Genomic DNA, 15,242 nt, shown 5'->3' on the forward strand with positions numbered 1-15,242 from the left:
GCCATTTGTGGACAAAGGCTCTTACTGTAGTTTGCTGGAGTCCGAAACTTGAGAAATGGCTTGATGACATTCTCCAGATTGATAGATCTCTATTAATCTAAGTTATGTTTTAACAGGGGTGGCAATTTTTCACACAGGGCCATGTATGTTTGTATTTTTTTTTTTATCCCTTAATAATAAAAAGTTTTTAAAAAACTTTAAAAACTGAATTTTGTGTTCAATTGTGTTGTCATTGACTAATATTAAAATTAGTTTGACCATCTGAACATTTTAAGTGTGACAAATGTAAAAAAAATTAATAAATCAGAAAGGGGGCAAACACTTTTTCACACCACCGCATAGATATTATGTGTGTGTGTGTGTGTGTGTGTGTGTGTATAGTTGTATAATATAGCCCGACTCCTGTCTTACCATGACCTTGACTTTCAGTGGAGCATTTATGTCGGCAATGTCCCGTTTGTGTAACCAGTGGACTATCCCCCCAGTTTGGCATGGGCGACATGGACAGTTTCTCTTGTTTCGAGATAAAACTTTGCAGGTCCCCCAAAGACATCCCGTTAAACATCTGTGAATAAAAAGCAAAGAATGTCAAAACTTCTAAAAAGGAGCCTAACATCGGTATAAAATGTAAAAAAAATAAATAAAAAAAAGATGACTGAACCAGTGAAAATGAATTCAATAACTTACTGTGTGAGTCTGTTCCAGGCTAAACAAAACAGGTGGTCTAATATCCGAGCCATTCATAAATGGGGCGCTTTTAGTGGAGAATTTCAGGCGTGACCTTGAGAAAGTGAAGGAGAAAATCATTTTTGCTTTTTTATGGTAGGTAGAGGAAAAAATATACACTGAAAAATATATTTTCAGGCGGTCCTTGTGTTAGGACGGCTTGTGGTTGCGAAGGACTCCGATAAATTAATAGTAAAGGTAAGGTATTAAAGGTAAATAGTGCCATTCAGTGTATCAAAATATGTTCACTTTTTCTGCTTCATTCCATTATCTGGAATCAACCTATCTTGACTTGTTATGTGGGTAACCAATCAGGTGTTAGAATCCCCCCACTGACTTGGATGGGTCAGTTTGACAGTTAAAATAACTCATGTGGTGGCTGCAACACACGCCCATGAAACTAATCATTCCAGTTTTATTTATTCATGACACATTTTAGTAATCATTTATTGAATTCTGTCGCATTTGATCCTCCAGAGTTGGAAAAATCATTCAACATAAAATCCGAGGGTAGAGTTTTTCTAAGTGTGAAGAGTGACAGAGACCCCGGGGGACCTCCAGGGCAGGGTCAAACCTCATATTGTGTGGCTCCCCGTGCCACACTTAGAAAACCCCCACCCTTGAGCATTCACTCAAAGTGAAAATGACATACTTGCTCTTTTTGTCAGTCATCACCTCGCCTTCAATTTCTTCGGTCGGGCTCTGGGGCTCTGAATGAGGAAAAGCGGTCTTCAGGGTGTCCACTATTGCATTCATCACAATCTGCATAAATATGCAATAAATTAGAAAGTAAAAAAGTATTTTTATTAAAGATACAGGAAACGGTACAGTTCATTGCATTCATTAGTGTGTTTTGCAGTTTAGTTAAAAAATGAAAGGCAAAATTTGGCCTCGGTTTGTGTACATTTTCTGGTTAGCATATAATATGGCCCGTCTTGTCGTGTTGCTAATACACTGCGTGAGTTCATAATGTATATTTTATCACAAAAAGTCCCTGTTAACATCCTATTAGCTTGCTAATAAAATGGAATCCGGAACCGAAGGTTACACTGTCTTCAGATATAAAATGCAATTGATGATATTGTCAAATATAGCAATAGTCAACATTTTTTGTTTGACTTATGCTTGACTGTAATGAAACCACGACCAGCAACAAACCTTGTCGATGCGTGAGACAATAAAAGGCTTCTTGACAAAGGCAATCCGGGCATCTGTATTCAGAGCCAGAAACTCTTGCATCTGTTCACTGTTGGCTATTTCGGGAATAGCACAGAGATGCTGAAAAAAATAATGTCAAAATGTCTTACTCAGAACAAGTAAATGCTTCATTGAATTAAGTATTTTAGTGATTTCATCAAATGTAAATGAACTACGCACCTTTAGATAGGTCTCAAGCATTCCTTTCCGAGCCTCGATCTTGTCACTGTCCATGTTTCCAAATGGCATGTCTGGAAATATTTTCTTCGGCCCTTTGACACCTTCAAAACAAAACATAATTTGTAAAAACCTTGAATGTTGCTTCAAATGCTAAACATGAAGCAAACATGTATTATTAACATAGTTTAATGGGCAATCTAGAATCTAGGTCTCCCAAGGTAAATTGGTCTTAGGTGACCGACCAGACTAAGGATGCTTCAGAAGACCCCTTATGGACAAAGACTCAGAGTGGATTGAAGTAACTCAGATCAGCTGTTCTGGAACTGAAAACACTCAGTTCCAATGTCAGGGTAAGTCAACTCAGAGCTCAGAGTTAAGCGACAAGTTTGTTGAAGCTTCTTTCTGGAATAACCCCACGTTTGAGCACATTAATAGCTCCAAACTTACCTTTGATGAGCTTCTTGAGGTCTGTTCTCTCTTCCACTCGTGTTTGTAGGTTAAGAAATTCGCTGTATCGCCTGTTGACCATGTGATAGGCCACTGGGTGAATGGAAGAAGAACCTTCGAAACCTATGTGCAACGTGTTGCCATCTTCAGAGCATGGTTGGATGTGCACTGGGTTTTCACAACTCATCGCCGTCTCATACTGAAAGTCATCACAACCAAAAAAATGGCAATATAAAATAAGAAGTGTGCAAATTAACATTTCTCCTGAACATGCTCCAATTATTTATGACATGAACATGTACCATGGAAGTTAGCGCAACGTTCATAGTGAAACAATTTGTCTTACAGTGTTTGTGGAACAGGCTACTTGAAGACCAGAGGGCTGTTAAAAGAGCAGGTGCTTTGAAAAAGTCCCATCATTAACCTCTTTAGTTATTACAGCACATTTTAACTTATCTACTTTCGATATTATTAGCAAAACTAGAAAACTTTATCCAATTTATTCATTTATAACTACTTTTACTTCATTTATAAAATGCATTATTTTGGGCTGCTACTGACGATTATTTTATTATTTTCTCAATTAATCTGAAGCTTGTTGTTTTGATTAATTGAGTAATCGGTTAGGCCCTCGACGGACCAAATAAATATGAACCAAACACAAACAGTTAGTGGTTTGCTATGCAACATAGCAGAGAAGAGGAAAAAATGTCAATCACTGTTTTCCAAAGTCAAAGCTGATGTGTGTGAATATCTGGTTTTGCCAAAAACACAAGGAAATAGGTCTGCTTTCATGGATGACTGAGGAAATTTCTAAATATTCACATTTGAGAGGCTGAAATCAGAGGATATTTAATTTTTTTAATCAAAAAACAATTAATTGATTACCAAAATAGTTGTCCACAAATTGGATTAATCATCAATTGCAGCACTAAAACACTTACTTTTATGTCTTTTTTTGAATTTCCTATCTTTGTAAAACTTTTTAGCTAATCTTTTTTTTTTTTTACTTTCTTTTTTTTTCAGCATAAGCGGTTGTTGACATAATCAAAGCTAGCATTGCATAAGGACAATGACGGAAAATAATTTTTTAAACCTACGACAGTTTTTAGACATTTTTCCCTCCATTTGTACAAAACGTAAATGGGTACATTTTGTTGCAGAACGAGGGACGACAAAACGTCTCAGAAATCTACCGAAATCTACCGCAAAAGAGGAAAGGCCATTCGGTCCTATGCCAAAACCTTGAAGGTATGTGGCAGTATGTGGCAGTTCCTTTGCTGTTGCCCTTCCATTCTTTGTTTTTATCAATTTTGACACAACCACTAACCTGCTTTTGCAAAAACATTGAACAATAATGATTAAGTTCACAATACTACAACACATGTCACACATGCCAACAGTAATGCACCACTTTGTCATGAAAATAACCCCTTTGGGTCTCACATTTGATGTTGACAAAAGCGGTCGATGTAAGTCAGCTTAAGCCGGTACTTTTTAGTATTAAGAAGTCAATGGACTAAGACTTGATGAGTAGGTCGACATAAATGGGTTCCACTGTACAGTACATGATTAGCACTGTACAGTTCTTACCTTGATGGTGTAAAGAGTGTAAGGGTGTGAGCCGGTGCCACGGTGTTCCTTAGCTGTGATGGTGCCAGTGATTCGAAGGTTTTGGATAATGATTGGTCCATCGGGGCTGCTTAGGGGCTCAAAACTAAATGAAGGCAAGGGTGAGGAACCTTGTATGGGGCTCATCATGACAGTCCCTTCATTGGCATTCCCAGTTGGTTCTACAACCAGAGGAAGCTCCCTAGCTAAGCTACCTTCACTTTCCAAGTTCTGAAGGCTGCTGATGAGAGGGCTGTCTGCGTTCTTTTCCAGTGAGTCATATGGATGCTCTAATGTCTCTGAATTCGCCCCTTGGGGACAGGAGCCATTTTCCTGAGTGGAACAAAGATCATCCAAGTCATTACTATTGTTACTATCAACAGATGTGCCATATTCTTTCTGTTGGTCATACAAGCCCTCCTCTTGTCCAATCATGACCAGCAAGTCTATGGAACTCTGTGTGTAGTCACCTAATGGAGAGTCCAAATCCGAATCATTTTCTTGGTAAAAGGGGTTTGATTTGCTTCCTCTCCTCAAATTTCGTGCGAACAGCTGAGTTGTCTCATTTTCAAATTGAGTCTCCTTACAGTCCGCAGTCTCTAACTCATCCCGATGATACACATTGAGTTCAGGCATGGCCATCTCTGCATAATTTCCAGTTTCTGTTTGAGCTTTTGGCAGAGGGACATCAGTATTGTTTTGAAGAGCCAACGTGGCCTCTTGTCGCTGAGTGATCTCTAATTCCGCAGGGAGTGGGGGTGAAGATGAATTCAGGACCTTTTCTCCAATCGTCTTTCTTTTGCCAAATATTTCTATCATGAAAAGATTTAGCCAGTCAGGGTCAGACAACTTATCAAAAAGAGGGAGCAGGACGTTGCAGGTGATGAGCTCTCCAACAACAAATTGTCCAGTGCGTGTTTCCAAGTAAGGCCGAGGCACTAAAACATGCAGCAGTAAGTCCACCAGTGCTCTTGTGTAATTGACTTCTGCCGTCTCACCGGTCATGACAAAGTGAGGTGTGGTAACCCCAGAGTACGCCAGCCACAATTTCTTGCTCTCATGGCTCCTTTTGGGAGACACCTGCTGCTGGACAACCAGCTCCTTGGCTCTGAGGTAGTCCTGCAGATGACAACCAAACAGCTCCAAGATCCTCTGGGTCAGTCTCTGCAGCAAAACAAGAGGCCAAAAAATGTTGGTGGTAAATTAATCATGCTACACACAGGTTGATGACGGGGACCGGACTGGGCACATTGTTTCTCTCCTACCCCAGCTCCGCCTTTTCTATTTTTAGATTTTTAAAAGACCCCCAACCCGGTACCTGTTCAGCCTTGCTCATGTACTCATTATAATGGGAATGTCTGTGACAAGTGGGTACAGTAGGTGGTGGTATGGATGGTAACTCTCCTTCTTGAAACAACTCATCTCTGCCAAAGAATCAGATGCCACAGCAGGAGTGATTGGTGTTGCCAACTTCGTCACTATTGTGGCAAGTGGCACAGGTGTTAGTTAGTCAAAAGCAAACTTTGGCTGTCTTAAGGAGGGAGTCTTCATTTGCAGCTATCAGCATAGAAAATACGCAGGAGGTTACCATCCCAAACACTCACCTCACACATGGTGAGAACAACAATAACACCAGAAATAAACTCCTACGCACTAACATGCAAAATTGACACAATGCATGCTGGGTAAACCGAGGACTTTTTTTCCCTCAAACACACTACACTATACTGAGCGAGTAGGGATGTCACAAGATTAAAACGTGTCAAGATTTCTCATTTAGAAAAAAACTGCCTCGTAGGCACTAGGCCTGGCACGATAATAAATGAATCAATCACGCAATAAATTAAAATTAACTCAATTATTTTGCCTGCCTTAATATATTGCCATGTGTATAGTGTCTGTTTTCCTCGTCTCTCGCCTCCAAACAAACAGGAAGAGAATTCAATTTTTTTTAGTTCTTTCACTGAACTTTTCATAAAAGTAATGTGAAAATCTCATCTCATCTCGTTCTCGTAGAGCCAACCTCGTGTATCGTCTCGCCTTGTGTCTCGTGACACCCCTTTTAGCCAGTAGTCAGACCCCTCTAAATTCTCATTTTCAAAAAGGCAATTAGCGAGAAATGTAGCGACTTTTTCTGGTTTTATAGGACACATGGACTGAGACTGACATACAGTAAAAGCACGTACGCTAGTCTCACTGAGCAGCGGGACCTGCCGCTGCCCCATCTAAAATCTTGTTTGTGACCAACAAAAACAACCAACCCAAGCAAGAAGAAAGTTCATTAGTATTTCAAAACCCACAGCGTCCATAAAGCACATGCATCATCACCAGGCATTCAAATTGGTTGATTGATTGGTCAGCTACTGCACCACCCCCCATAAATACATCGTAGTCCTGCGGGAAACACTGAAGAGCCTTCTTTAGGCATTTAATCAATTTCAACAGGACAGTGATTACTTACAGACATGTGATTTCTTAGTTGTTTTATTTCTAATATATTTGCAAACATTAAAAAAAATTCATGTTGTCATTATGGGGTGTTGTGTGTAGAATTTTGAGGGGAAAAGTGAATTTATTCCATTTTGGAATAAGACTATAACATAACAAAATGTGGCCGCAAACCCAGTATATCCAGTATAGTAATACTGAATAGGATTAAAAGAATAGCTACCTGTCTGTCCACCTGCTTTGCACGCATCTTCAGCTCCATGCCCATGGACATCATGGCCTCCTGAACCTCCTTTTGAAAGGCCCTCTCAGAGGACACAGTCGAGTACCAGGAGGTAACAAAGTCCCTGATGATTTTCCTCACAGTATTGTGGATTTCCTGATCCAAGTCATGCTCATCCTCCAGAGAGGAAGGAATCTGAAAAGTAGCAGTCAGGGAAGTGAAATTGGAGAAACATATACTGTATATTATGACTGATATCAAGCATATGAAGTTTTTCAATATACACTTCTGATTAAAATTTTAAGTCCAATTGAAAAATTGTAGGAATTTACATTTTGCACTGTTGAATCTTTAGGAGGTTCTCTTTAGGAGGTCAATGAACAGCTAAAAAAAGATGATCATATAATGTTATAATAGAAAATACAAAAACAAAGCCCCATCTCAATAGTCAAATTAGGTCTAATGTCTTCATGCAAATTTCTCACGAATGAAGAGGAGGCATTTTTGTGAACGCATCCTGTTTTGAGAAGCCAAACTCTTTACTTAAGTGGCCCCAGCAACTAAGCGGAACTTTATTCCTCATCACCGAAATCCAACCACTACTCGGCTCACAGGACGAAGTGTGGGGGGGTAAGTCACCGTTGATGCACCACACTGCTGATGGGGATGTCATACAACTTCATGTCAAAAAATCCAAACTATCCCTTTAAAGTTTTGATCAGGAATATATTCATAAGGAAATGCATAAAATGGCAGGTGAGTCATATAAAACTAATATATTATAGTCATCTTGTATACCCAGTATTTTTTTTTTGACAGTTCTCATTAAATTGTGTAGGTGTACCAAATGTAGTCGCACTAAAAATCATTCAAAAAATTAACTGTCATTTTTTGATATTTTAAAATTAAAAAATATAAAAATATCTGTAGACATTGGCTTTCTGTTTTAAAGTTATTGTATGAAAAAATTATTTACAATTATGTATGCATGTAGGTAAAACTATTCCTGATAATCCAAATCCTATTTTGGCAAATACATAATACATTTTATTGGGATTTTTTTTTTAGCAAATATAATAGACAATATATTACTTTTTTTAAAGTTTTCTCATCTACAATTCTTATGAATTACGAAAAAATTTGTGATTAATATATTTTTTTTATAGTCAATTAAAGGCAATTGGGATTGTAGGTGATGGAATGCTGTTTAATTTTAAGTCATTGAAATTATTGTTGACTATACGAATCAAATCAGAATACTCTCTTATTAATAACACAGCAAACTTTTTTAGTTGTTTTCTATTCATTTTCCATTCATGTTTCCCCAAATATGACCTCCAGAACGTGTAGAAGTCACAAAGTTGAGGTGGTCTTCGGAATACGGACAGAAACACACCACAAACTGCAAAAATTCAAGGCACTCTCTACCGCTGTTAAAACGGCTTTATTTTTTATGGCATGTCTGAAGGACCTTATTGAGCCTCAACACCTTTCAGACATTTGGCCTTCATCAGGGGACAAACAAACGTCAAAATACACCATTTGAGTTTAAATCAGATGTTCCACCAACAGGGCTTCTCCACCTGCAAGAGGGCATGTCATAGCGGAAAGCACACCTGTGTGGGAATACCACCACCAGATGGCAGTGTTAACCCCAAACACATTTTTAAAAAAAACAAAAAAAAACGAGTTAAGTGGTCTATGAAAACACAGTGAAATCAATGTCCTCGTTCAATCCTGGGTATTTTATGGCTTGAAGTTCATAAATAGCAACGGTCTCACATTGTTTCAAATCTTTCACCCTGTTTCCTTTTCGTATGGTGTCCGCTATATGGTCTATTCCATGCGCTCTTAGACCGGTACTATTATGGAAATCCAAAAAGTGTCTGGCCGTAAGGCAGTTAGTGTTTCCTGTGCGAATTTTTCATTCCAATGTAGAATATTTTGCAAATGTGACATTCCAGTCTATGAATAACGAATGCAGTCTTGCAATTGATAAAATTGTTTAGTTCCTTGATTTACAATTATTCAATTTATAGGAACCAACCAGTCTAGATCTTAGCCAGGTCTTTTTGGAAGCTGGTGGTTGGTAGCTATGAACCAGTTTATCTTTCAAAGTCAGACACCTTTTGAAACTGACAAGTGGGGCCTCTGGAAATAGTTTCTCTCAATTTTACCCCAATTTTGTAAGATAATTTCTTTAGCCTCAACACTGTGTGTGGTACTGAAAATAATGCACTCCTTGGTCAGTTTGTTCTTTCAAGGAGAGAGTCCTTATTCAAATGTGTAACACAATCACAAACATTTTTAACCCACTGACTGCCAGCCATGTTCAGAGCAGAGCGCTCCATACTGCCAGAGTTTTGGGGCATTTTTGCTGACCCACAGAATAGTTGTTCTATTCTATATAGTTGTTCTAGGAAAGTTTGTTTCTAGACTTTTTGGGTCTTTAGATATTGGCGGTAGAACATAGGGTAGTTTCAGCAAAAACACCTGATTTTGACCAAAAAACAGAGTCAATTATGCAAATTAGTCAACCCACCATCACAGATTGCAGTCCTGTGTGAAACACTGTTCAGTGTGGCCCTGATGCATGCTATGTTTAATGCCCATCCATCTATTTTCTATGTCGCTTATCCTCATTAGGGTCGCAGAGGGTATGCTGGAGCCTATCCCAGCTGACTTCGGGCGAGAGCCAGCCAATAGCAAGGCACATATAGACAAAAAAATCATTCACACTCACATTCATACCTATGGACAATTTAGAGTCATCAATTAACCTAACTTGCATGTTTCTGTAATGTGGGAGGAAACCGGAGTACAACTCCACACAGAGATGCCCAAGCGGAGATTCGAACACAGGTCTTCCCGATCTCTTGACTGTGTGGCCAACATGCTAACCACTCGGCCCTATTTATAATGCTTTTTTTTTTTTTTTTTTACCTGCCATGGCACGTGCCGGACTTTGGACGCCACAACTGCAATACCTATTAAAGTGAAAGGTGCACAGTGATTTACCTGGTGCAGTGTGATGAACCTCTCCAGGTGAATCACACTGTTGGATTCCAAGACCGCCTGGGAGCCGAGCCACCCCCCGAGTACCACCAGCAGGCTCGTGAACATGCAGAGCAGCCAGATATTAACAAGCAGATGAAAAAGCACCAGCCAAGCCAAGAGCACACCCAAGACCACCAAACACCTCTGTCCCAGCACCTCCGACATGCTGTGAGGGTCTTTGGCTTGACACTGTCAAGCTGAGAGGTGCAGCTCACGCGTGCATCAGCATCAGATCTAGAAAATAACCAAGACTATGGGTTACGTATATCATAGATCATGAATGAATTAGAGCATAAGCGCTTACATGCACAGCACACATACAAATTACTGCTTAGGTGTGCCGTAATGCAGGGGTGTCCAAACTTTTTCCTGTTTGTTGAGCTGCATACAGAAAAACTTAAGGAATGCCGTTTATTTATTTTGTTAGTTTATTTCATTTTTTAATGGATAAGAGTGCATAAGTCGACGTTGCACAATGCTGCACGTTCATAACATTTACAAGCTAAGCATCATTCTACAGCGGCCTTTCCTCGCTCTATTGGCAGCGACAGTGTTGTTTTTGGCAGTGATAATCTTTTTAAACTCCTCATAACACTCCGTAATAATTACTTGCTCTTCTTGTCTAGAATACACCGGCTGGGATCACGTCGTTTTTGCACAGAAGTTGAATAGTACAACGCCAACTGTCCCCTTTTATGTGAACACGCACTGAGCACAAAGCCGAGAACCGGACTTGACAAAGCATAACCACTGTCGCGGTATAGTTTGACTTTGTTTGTGGAATTTAGGTTTTGTTGAGCTGCATCTTGAGCACAAAGCCTGGGTTTGTTGAGCCACTTTCGCTGTATACCTCCAAGGACTCCAAAGGGTTAAAGATGCTAAAAACAATGCAATGTAGGTCAATATACACAAAGCTATCTGAATATAACACCAACACGTTAACTGTGTTACTCGTGACAAAGCAAAATCTTGTAATATCTAATAAAATATTGATCCATTTGACTCCCACAGAACTGCCCCCGGGCCGCACTTTGAACACACCTGCTGTAACGAACTGACTTTCAAAGTGTTCCAGTTCATCGAAATAATTTCTTATAACTCCAAATGCCTCTAAAAGCAAAACGATTGCATGTCTGAGCTAACCTCTACGTTGCTTAGATGGGATTAATAACCAAAAATGTTCCCAATCGTCAACGTTTGAATGTCAAAATGTCCAATTGCGTTAGCGACTATAAAGGTGGCACCAAACCAAATAACAATGCCAACGAACAAGATCATTTGTGCAAGTTAAGTTGTTTTGAGAAACGCACCATTCGTATCACACACGTCTTAATATTCAGTCAATTTTTCTGAAATGTACATAAATGCTGGGTGAATTTTCACCCCAACGTCGTCTCCACGGCGAGGCGAAACTACGACATAGTTGGTGTACAAAAATACAATAATAACCTGGTTTCTATGTTAAACAGATTAACAAAAGAGATTGAGTCTTACCTAAGTAAAACGATGAAAATGTCGAAGCTATTTTTATCAACATGTCTATGGGGAATGTTTACTTCCTGTAGTGTGACGTATTCGATAGACGACACGCCCTTCGTGACCTCATACAAAAAGCGCCATTGTCGTGAACGGTGTTTATTTGTCCCCTTCACAAATACGACTTGTGTTATTGTGTGGAAGGGCTACATTTTTGTCTTTATTATTCTTGTTCTTATTTGGCTACTCGCTACTTCCACATTTCTCTCTTCCGTTCCGTATTTCCTGTTTATGAAGCTGTGTCTCAATTCGCGTACTTATGTACTTACTTACACTTAACTTGTTTGACAGTGGAAGTGCGTTCATACTGAGAAGTACAGTCCGGCAAATGCAGTGCTCTGTCAGTACCGCACTCATAACCAAAGACGGTACAGCGTAATGCGTAACACAGATGACTTCATTACAACTTCCGTAGTACACCATGGGCGGATTTGGTCGCCATGATAGTAGGCAGGGTCCAGATAAGTGATGGAAATTCTGTCTCTTTTAAAGAGACGGTTCTTTTGGCTCGGATCACTTAAGAGAGAGTTCTTTCGGCTCCCAAGTGGCACCTCAGATTTTTTTTGTCTTCATTCATTACAAAATTATTTGTATTGTGTAAAATGAATTACTAATGTAAAAATACATGATATCAAATGGTTACCATTTAAATTGATTTATTGAGATCCTCAATGAACAGCTACAAAAAATATAATAATATATTATAAAATAGAAAAAGACCCGTCTCAACAGACATGGTCAAATCTATGCATGCAGATTTCTAACTATTTACAATCAAATGCAACTCAGCAAAACCTAAATTCTCCAAACAAAATAGACAGTGGTCATCAACTTACTTTGTCAAGTCCGGTTTTCGGCTTTGTGCTAAGTGCGCGTTCACATGAAAGGGGGCGTTTGACGTCATATTATTCTACTTCCACTCAAAAATGTAGCCATCCCGGACAGTGTATTTTACAAAAAATGAGTAAGTAATTACTATTGAGCCTTATGAGGCGTTCCCAAAAGATGATATATAAGCAACAGTAGAGCGAGGGAGGACCGCTGGCATGCCAGCGTGCAGCATGTGAATGTGCAAGTTAACACTGATTATTATGCTAACTAAACCCTATTAGTCTTTTCATTTAACACTCAAGATTGCACATATTAACACTTATCCTTTTAAAAAATAAATACATTGGCGCAACAATTTTCTGTTTTCATGCTATATTTTCATGAAATATTTTTAAATGCTGTATCTCATTGGGACCACCAGGTGGCAGTGTTTTGCGTACGACCTGTTTTGTGGCGACCTTTTTAATTTTTTCTTTATTAGAATAAAACAAGTGTTTTATTGCAGTTGATCGATGCCTCTGAGTGTTTATTCCTCCAGCAAATATTGTAATTTAAGAAGGCTGACGAGCTGACTCCTATGACATTTACTTCTGCTAACATTGACCTAATTATTATTTTATATTGCATTTTATTCGTGGCGCTCGCCTCAGAAAGTGAGCATTCCCTCTGCTGAAAATCGATCTCGCTTATAAATGAATATCATCATCAGGGAATGCTTTTTTTTTTTCTCCATGTCCCCTCGGGAACCTCGTAGGTTCTCAATAAATGGTGACGCCATCTCCAAATCCAAAGCAGTGGCACTTTCAGAGCTTATTTAAGATGTAAACCTGGACATAACCTGGACATAACCTGGACATAACCTGGACATAACCTGGTCGCGACCAGCCTAAAAGTTACCATGGTGATCGAGCTGCTTTAAAAGAGAGCTACCTTCGCTGAATAGGCAAGTCCGGCTTTCCACTCAACACAGCTCACTAACCCACTAAACTCGCTTTGCAGAATATCCTCCTAGTTTTCCCAAACAGGAGACTTTAACGACTTTAACCCGGCAGTATCGCTCACCATGACTCACTAGCCAAAGGCGGGAGCTGCACTTTATTTGTTGACGCAAAGCACACTTCCTGCTCCTCACTTTTTGCTTTGTTTTGCTTTGATGCTCAAAAGCTATATTTATTTACAAGAATAAATTAATAAATATAAATGGAGATTGCCATGCTTCAGGGTGAGTCCTAAAAATAGTAACCAAAAACTTCTAACCTAGGAAAGTAAATCAGATATTAACGTACAAAACAAGGAAACCAGCTACAGAAAACAGGAGAAACAGGATTGAAATAAAATAAAGATCTCACCTCAATTTTCATATTTACACAAGTTGTACAAACAGTTCTTCACATAAAATACACCCAGTTGGAACACACTATCACGTTCAGAAAATTCCAAATTTGCTTTTGCTTGTTCAGTTTATGCAATATGCAAAAGCAAGGCAAAAAGCACTTTGAAAAACAAATTTATTGAAAACAACAATGAAACTGAACTAGGCTGTTTATCAGCTGATCAAAAGATTAAGCCCATCGCTCAAAAAATAACAAAAAACTCTCCAAACCAGAACTGGTTTGTTGTCAGTAGGACTTAGTAATGAGTAGCTGTTTCCAGGAGGCTAGTGGGAACATTGCTCCAGGTGGTGAAGATGGCTTCACGAAGGGCATCGACTGTGTGGAACTGATGGCCATTTTTATAAACTTCCCTTGCCATCCATCCCCAAATGTTCTCTATGGGATTTAAATGAGGGGGAAATGCAAGATGGTCCAAAAGAGTGATGTTCTTCTCCCTGAAGAAGTTCTTGGTCAAGCGAGCATTGTGAACTGTTGTCCTGTTGAAAAACCCAGCTGTTACCACACAGACGAGGGCCCTTAGTCATGAGGGATGCCCGCTGCAACATCTGCATCCGTTTGACGACCCTGCACCACCAGTCGGCACCAATAAGGGCCTTAATGTAGGTGGAAGACCGCCCTGTGTCTTGATGGACAGCCAATCAGATACTCCGGTTCAGCGCAGGTGTGATTTTTGTGGGTCTACCACTTGACTTTTTTGTTCCATTAAGTTCTTTAAAAAAATTTTGAATGACGGATTTACTGCACCCAACCTTAGCAGCAATGGCACGCTGCGAGAGGCCTTGCTTATGCAGCTCGACAATACGACCACGTTCAAAAAGAGAAAGCTTATTAGCTTTAGCCATCAGGAGGGCATGACAGTGTGAATCCCTGACAGAAAATGACAATTTGGAGCAGATTTTGGCTTTTATAGCCTGTGGTCTTAAACTTTTAAACAGCTGATTTCAGTTTAATTGTTGTTTTCAATAAATTCGTTTTTCAAAATGCTTTTTATCTCACTCCCCCTTCTTGTTTTTGCATATTGTAGCTCTACTTAAAACCTCAGAAGATCCAAATGTACAAAATGCAAATTCTAGCAATTTTTCAACTGGTCTGAAGATTTTGATCAGGAGTGTAGACAGGATGGTTAAACATCAGTTTTTGTGCACCTCGGATCCAGTTTTTGTGGAAAAATTTCACCAAAATGTAGTTATTTTTCTATACTTCTTACAATATTGCACGTGACAACTAGTCCTTTTGCTCTGTCACTGTCGGTGCACTTTTTTAGTGTGTTAAATAAATAACCCGCCATGGTGCCAAAGAAAGTTGCAAGGGCCAACAATTTGATTAAAAAAAGGTGATATAAACTATATTTATCCTGAATAAAAATGTATTATTTGCTCATATTTTTGGTGTCTGGAACAGATTTATGTAAAAAATTGCCTTGCTTCATCGGACCTTTTGAAAGGTATTATTGACAAAAACCGGGGATCCACTGTACAGTCATTCCTTGTTTATCACGGTTAATTGGTTCCACTCCCAACCGCGATAAGTAATTTTCCACAAAGTAGGACTATTTTCATAGTAGAGACAGTTTAAAACAGACTGTATATAAG

At 39.2% G+C, this 15,242-nt stretch overlaps 1 protein-coding gene across 2 annotated transcripts in view; it reads right to left on the reverse strand.

The window, feature by feature from the left end:
* LOC129190930 (sorting nexin-19-like) overlaps nt 1-15,242 on the reverse strand; it is a 36,984-nt gene that overhangs the window by 17,918 nt on the left and 3,824 nt on the right. The window contains exons 1-10 of one of the 2 annotated variants that reach the window (XM_054793739.1): nt 11,384-11,467; nt 9,851-10,123; nt 6,833-7,027; nt 4,144-5,325; nt 2,551-2,749; nt 2,104-2,204; nt 1,885-2,004; nt 1,379-1,488; nt 688-781; nt 412-565 (exon numbers count right to left, since the gene is read on the reverse strand). In XM_054793739.1, coding sequence (XP_054649714.1) covers nt 412-565; nt 688-781; nt 1,379-1,488; nt 1,885-2,004; nt 2,104-2,204; nt 2,551-2,749; nt 4,144-5,325; nt 6,833-7,027; nt 9,851-10,054 — 2,359 coding nt within the window. In that variant the 5' untranslated portion in view covers nt 10,055-10,123; nt 11,384-11,467. Of the gene's footprint in view, nt 1-411; nt 566-687; nt 782-1,378; nt 1,489-1,884; nt 2,005-2,103; nt 2,205-2,550; nt 2,750-4,143; nt 5,326-6,832; nt 7,028-9,850; nt 10,124-11,383; nt 11,468-15,242 lie in introns of those variants that run through there. The other variant, XM_054793740.1, reaches the window with a different exon arrangement.

This window comes from Dunckerocampus dactyliophorus, chromosome 12 (assembly GCF_027744805.1).
Source record: "Dunckerocampus dactyliophorus isolate RoL2022-P2 chromosome 12, RoL_Ddac_1.1, whole genome shotgun sequence".
Classification (NCBI taxonomy): Eukaryota; Metazoa; Chordata; class Actinopteri; order Syngnathiformes; family Syngnathidae; genus Dunckerocampus; species Dunckerocampus dactyliophorus.